The sequence below is a fragment of the Loa loa genome (genome assembly GCF_000183805.2).
Source record: "Loa loa unplaced genomic scaffold supercont3.389, whole genome shotgun sequence".
In the NCBI taxonomy this organism is placed as follows: domain Eukaryota; kingdom Metazoa; phylum Nematoda; class Chromadorea; order Rhabditida; family Onchocercidae; genus Loa; species Loa loa.
The window spans coordinates 32,147-39,324 of record NW_018108569.1 but is presented as its reverse complement, the minus strand read 5'-3'; the positions used below and the strand labels follow the sequence as shown (position 1 = coordinate 39,324).

At 29.2% G+C, this 7,178-nt stretch overlaps 1 protein-coding gene across 1 annotated transcript; it reads left to right on the top strand.

Moving 5' to 3' along the window:
• Window positions 1-4,797: 4,797 nt before the first annotated feature.
• LOAG_11183 (hypothetical protein) lies at window positions 4,798-6,391 on the top strand (the record flags this gene model as incomplete). The annotated part of the gene is made up of 3 exons (XM_003146706.1): window positions 4,798-4,844; window positions 5,319-5,821; window positions 6,288-6,391. 3 exons carry the CDS (start codon window positions 4,798-4,800, stop codon window positions 6,389-6,391), a joined length of 654 nt encoding a protein of 217 aa, XP_003146754.1.
• Window positions 6,392-7,178: the final 787 nt, after the last annotated feature.

The window sequence follows — 7,178 nt, the reverse complement described above, 5'->3', positions numbered from 1 at the left end:
ACACACACACACACACACACACACACACACACACACACACACACACACACACACACACACACACACACACACACACGCACACACACACACACACACGTGTGCAGACAAATGAAGACCACTGAAATGTGATGAATGGGTAGCAAATGTAGTCGAAATTTCAATTTGATAGAAGGTATAAGAAGAGGTGGAGATTTTGCTGGATGGTCTATTCTACAGTAATCTGCTTAACCACTCCAACAAACAATCACAGCTATATTAATACAGGTAATAATCCCATCCGTATAGATACAAAATAGTTTATACTATGAACTATTGCATTGTGATGACTTAAAAGTTATATTTGCACTATTTTTTTTGTGCCCAATTAACATTTAACTAAACATTTGGCATTGATAAAAAGTAAATCATAGTGAAGTAGAATTTCGTAGTGCATTCTATTTCTTATCAATTGATATGTTTTTAGTCCATTGTGATAATATTCTATTCGTCATTTTCATCTGTTCACGTAATATTTGCAAATTTTGTTTCACTCGAACTTCTTTTATTTTGATAGTTTGTATAACAGCACTAAGTTAATCAGATATATATCCTTTTGAAATTTAAATGAAAAGCATTCCTTAAATAATAAAATAGAAAAAGGTGGTTTTTCAGTTTAAAACTCTTATTATTCTCGAATTTATTAAAAATCATATGGTCATCATGAAATTAGTTCATTAATTTGCTAATGTTATGCTTTACCTCGCTTCTTGCAATTTTCAAAAAAAAAAAAAATCTAGAGAATGCAATGGAATTCCTTTGCAAAAATAGCAGATCAAAAAGTTTTTCAACAAAAAAAAAATTTTCTCTATATGATATAACTTTTACCATATTGGAAGACTTTCTGTGAGACTACTTTAATGTCTTTAAATAGTAAACATTTGTTTTTTTTTGGCCCATTACCTTTTTTTGATTACTTTACCTTTTTTTTTTGTTCCTTTTCCTTTCTTTCTACAATAAATCTTTCGGCTTTGTAACGAATGACGAACATTGCATGTCGATGGCGAATAATTGAATGACAAACTTGTTGACAACGGAAATATATGACCCCTATAGGATAGCATTCTACTTTATGATTTACAAATAATCAGGCCGAAGAAAGATGAAAAATGACAGACAATTTAGGATTTTAAAATAATTTAATGATACATCGATGACACATAACGATTCGTCGTAACCATCGTATTTATTGTGAGCTCCTTGACAACGACGATGAAAGATGATGTCGCCCTATATTATTAATGAAGAAAATAATATCATTAATTAAGATTACAAATGGCGACATCCACAGTTTCTCTCTCTCTCATTGGGAAATGTGGCCAATTCTTCATGACATCAATGACCAAGTTTTTAAAAAAGTGAAATACGGAAGATGTCATCAACAAATAATACGTAAGAGAGGAACATGAGGACCCGAATTTTATGATTCAAAGAATAAAATACTGTATCCGTCAACTGGTAGCTAACAACACATTATATACTATTGAAGTAATAATCTTTCTATCCTCTTTTCCACGTTTCGCTTCTTTATTTGGTCCTTCTTCATCTGTTACTTTCATTCGTCTTAAGGCCCTATATTATGATATATGGTCGTGATTTCTGGAAATAACTGCACGAAATACCTAGTAAGTTATAGAAATGACCTATCTGTCGTGAAAGTTTTTCAACAATTAGAGTCATAAAAGATTTTTGGCATAAACGAATAGTTGTAATTAAAGTTTATTGATAGAGACGAAAAGTTACCTTTTTTGGACATTATAAGACAATTAATGGCGAGTATTATCTCAGAATTTATCAATGAATTGTTCTTTTATTCTTACAAAAATGAAATATAGATGCCAGCACTGTTTACAACATTTATAACATTTCATTATAAAAATGAATAATATTGCATATATTGTAAATAATTGTTTATAAGATTGAAAGATGAGAATTGGACAATGATTTATTACTTAAGGATTAAAAATCATATCTTAATCTTTAAGTAAAAATTTAAAAATCAAGAATCATTTGTCTGAAAAATATTCTAACTTAAAACAATTCTTATACAACAGATTTATATTACCGTTAGTTTACATCAATTATTCCGTAACATTCCTATGATACAAAATGACTTTAACATACATTTGTAAAAATATTTTGGTTGATCCAATAATTGGCACAAGCAAATAGTTTGTAATAAAAGTTTTTTGATCGATGGATAAGATGTCAAAGGTCAGTGAATATCAAGGGTGGAATCGATCACCAGATTTTCTCAATAAAGTTTTTCTAATCTGAAATTATGTTTATCTTCAATAGTTAAATGTTTTATAAACAAACTCCTAGCATATAAAAGGAGGACAGAGATCCCTTGATTCGATTTAACTTCGTATTACCTTTGTGGGAAAATGAGAGAAAATTTTCAATATGTAACAATCAAAATGTGTGTATTATAAATTTGTAGCACAAAGATTGTCTTATTCAGAATATTTTACCGATAAACAATGGTTCCCTTAGTTGTCTTTGAACAGGAGACTGGAAAAAAAGAAAACATTTCTGTTTCCATTACAAATGTCACCTCATAATATTGCCCTATGTCATGTCAAATACAAGAATGGTATAGAAAATGTTGAACCAATTAAAGAAAAAATAGATTTACTTAGGAATGTCGCAATAACTGAAATGTTTTTATCACATATATGTTTTTTTTTTCTTACTATATGTTATATGTATATCTAACACTGAATATAAGCTTGGTTATTAGCATGGGAAATCTTTACAACAAATTATGAATTGATTTCAGTTATATTGAGATATATTTCTATATATTCAAATCTGGTAATCGAGCTTATCTTCAATGGCTAAATATTGTAAACAAACTCCCATTGTATAAAGAAAAGACATTCATTTGATAGAGATTACTTTATTGATGGTACGTTTTGATTCCTTTCAATTCCATATTATTATTTATAATCCATCAAAACACTATAAGCTACAACTAATGAACAATCGCTGATCACTGGATCGACTCTACTCTTGATATTCACTGACCTTTGACATCTTATCCATCGATCAAAAAACTTTTATTACAAACTATTTGCTTGTGCCAATTATTGGATCAACCAAAATATTTTTACAAATGTATGTTAAAGTCATTCTGTATTATAAAAATGTTACGGAATAACTGATGTAAACTAACGGTAATATAAATCTGTTGTATAAGAATTGTTTTAAGTTAAAATATTTTTCAGGCAAATGATTCTTGATCTTTAAATTTTTACTCAAAGATCAAGATATAATTTTTGATCCTTAAGTAATAAATCATTGTCCAATTCTCATCTTCCAATCTTATAAACAATTATTTACAATATATGCGAACTATAAACATCTCAAATCTTATGATGAAATGTTATAAGTGTTGTAAACAGTGTCACTATGTAAAGAGTCAATGATCATCAACAAGAGTAGTCAAACATCATTCTTCTATGCTCTTCAATACAATAATACTACTACCATCTATCCTCATCAAATCCTTACAAAACTATAATTCAATTAAACTCTCGACAAATTTCTCTATGGGAATAGAAAAACAATCCAATATATGAAAAAAAAACTTTCTGTCTATCAATGAATTTTTATCACAACAATTTGTCTTTGTAAATCATTAAATAAGGAAGTTTTCATGATAAACTTCATAATATTCCAAACATTGGTTATCAGGTTGGAAAATCTTTACACCAAATTATTTCAATTATTCTGAAATATTTTTATAACATAAAACTTCTTCGATTATTTCGACATTTTTACATTGTAAAAATATTTGGATCATCTCGACACTATTTATTATTAATAATCGTAGTTCTCATTTATAATGCCATGCTTAAATTTACCATACTAATTAGAACAACTAAATGAAAAGTTAATTTTTAGAGAATTAGACTATCTGAACTGCATTCAAACACCAAAAAACTAAATGCGCATCAAATATATTTGCAAATGAGCCGACGATTGGACCGAGATGAATAAATGATAACTATGAGTTGAATTACTAATTAACTTGGAAGAATGATTCAATAAATTGTAGAAAGAAAGTTAAGAGTAAGTGAGTTTCATAACTTCGAACAACCTTCTAATGCTTATAATAAAAAGCTGAATCACTGGATTACTTTACATCAAAACAATTGCATATGTCAAACATTGCTTCTTCTTTTTCTTTTTGCTTCATCCATTTATTTATGAAAAAATTTTGCTTTCGAAAGAAGATTGGAATTTACAAACAAGATTTATGTAAGTAAACACTTGCTACATTCATCATCATCTTCTTAAGAATCTAAACGATATATAGGACCAAATTTTCTGGTTGAAATGTTTTAAATGCCGGTTTTCATAAAATGATTTGAATAACATACAGTGTATATTTACTTATCAATCATAACGAACCGAAGTAATGGATAAACAACATCGGACAAGCAATACTTAAGAAGTAGTTCAAATTTTGGAATCACAACCTTAAAACGACACAACTAGCTTCACGAAATAAACTTTACTTTGAAATATCAAACATATTCCTGTTTTATAAAACGAAAGTTTTATCCTTTTTTTCGTCCTCTTCTTATTTCTTCATTGACAGAGATAATAAGGTCGGTCACTTCTTTTTGACTTAATTCGTCAAATTTCCAAAACAGGACAAATTTTGTAAGTTTGAAACTTTCAATCTACACTTCCAATCCCGATGAACTTAATTTCTGAATTTAAATTCAAATTTTGGGATATGTTTGGAAAATGCAAAGCGATACATTTACGTTACGTCGGCTTAACATTGTATTCAAGTATTCAACACCGGCTTAATATTTTTTTTCGAGTTTGTTTGGTCGCCTTATCTTTATTTTCTAATAAGCTTTTCTTCTAAGTTAGCATATTATAAAACACTTAGAAGATCACTTGCTATCAAATATTTACAATTCTAGCTATCATTTCAATATAAGCATAAAATAATATGCTAATTTAACATTGCATTTTGATTTCATTTTCTTTCCTTACTGACCCTGCAAACGAATCACTCACTAAACTCTTATAGGAAATGCGAAGGCTTAGAAATAGAGTTATACAAGCCTGAAAATGATTTTAATAAACCTAACTTATCTTAGGGAAAGTCTAAAAAAATACTTTTGAAGTAATATTATAGTCTTTCGAAAATTTTCATAGGTCTAACTAAATATTTTAAGAAAAGATTATTAATTGTTAATTTTAGAATTTATTTAAGACAGCATTCAAATTTCATATTTCACGAGATGCTTTTTCAGGATTTCGACATGTTCAGGATATTTTGTCATCTCCTTAATCTATTCCTGTGTTCGGGCGCATTTAGCAGGTTTTTCATCTGTAGGACCAATTTCACCCTATATTGGTTCCATCCCTGCTCTCGTAAATGCTAAAACATATGATCAAATATTACAAAAAATCGTGGGTCGCGCTACGAACTATAGTAATGGTTTCTTTTGGCCTCCACCTCCAGCACTTGTAGCCGAAGTATTGGAAAAAGAGATTTTACAGTCTTCCGGTTTTGATAGATTAGGTTTGAGAGGGCTAAATTTAGATGGAACGCGTCTTATGGGAGGCTTAGGACTAAACGGTTTTGGCCTAGGTTTGAATAGAATAACATCTATAGGTTTTCCTGAAAACCCTTCAAATTTGGGTTTTATGGGAGGTATTCAGGTGATCCAAATTCCACTTTCACCTTCTTCATCTGCACTACAACAATGTCATGCACCGTGTTTTGTCTGTTCGTCACAAGCGCATACATCAAGTACGCCTTATTTAAAATTTCAAAAAACTTTTTATAATTGTATTTACTAGCTGAATTCCCAGCCATTAAATGTAACAGATTAGTTACATTCTAATATAACTTCTCATTTCTATTAGTTGCAATGGTACAAGATGTATATTTTCGATTGATTTCAAAAATTTGAATGAGTAGAGCATGAGCTTTTCAGAAAATTTTCTCGCTTCTATCAAATCATAATTCTGTCTAAGTAGTAGTGAGTACTAATTAATAAAGGACAATAAGCTTAAGGTTTTTAGCTTCATTTTAATTTCCGGTACACTGTACTTTACATTTAAACATAAAACTGAATTCTTTTTTTTACTAATAGTGACGTAATGAGTGAATAATAGAAGACATGGTCGAAGTCATTTCGAGTTTATTTAATTGAAAATTATTATTATTGCGAAATTAAAATTGCTCGTTAAATATATGAAAATGTAAAATTCAGGTTGCACTGAACTGGTTGGCCAACCGAAGTTCATGTTTTCTACAGTGCAAACTTCAATATCACCTCTAAATCAGTGCTGTTGCTGTATTGGAATGAATAAATAGGAAAAAAATTTTTTAAATAATCGAACACTTGTCGTTAATTTTATTTTTGTTACATATTAATTGTTTTATGCAATGAAATTTATCAAGTATAATTTAAAAAGTTAATCCTGAATTCCAAAGATACCTTGATAACAAGCTTTGCTTAGAGCTAATTTTCTTTTTCCAAACTGACCCGTTATAAAAAATAATCGTAATTGAAAAGGTTCAAAGAAACTAGTGGGATTCACCAAAATGTTTTAAATTTAGATAAATATACCATTTTAATTTAGAAAAATTAATTCTTCCAGCAGCATTCTTCCATTTCGTTGTTTCATACTTCCTTTTCATTTTGATTAAATGCAAAATTCATAAAAGCTAAAGCCATATGTTAACATGGTATTACAAGAAAATCTACAATCATCGAGAAGGAACCGATACATGTTGAGCTTTTGAAGCTTCTTCATAGCCCAATACCGCTAAATTCGGAAATTTATAGAATGTAACAAGAATGTCAATGAAGATTAAATGACCAAAGATTGAAATGATTAGTGTCAACGAAAAAACTTGAATCTAGTTCGTAAGCTTTTTCCTTACATTTGTAAATAGGAACTGTTTGTTTTAAAAGAATTAAACATTGGCAAAGTTTGCATGTTTGAAGTGAGAAAGTCGCAGAAAGCATTAAGAATAACAATTCTTCATACTCCAACTAAATTTATGGTTGCCTTATTTACATCCGTTTTGATCTTTAATATTTCTGCAATTCTCCATTGAGTTGCTCGGTACTTGTACAAATATTCCGGGATTCACT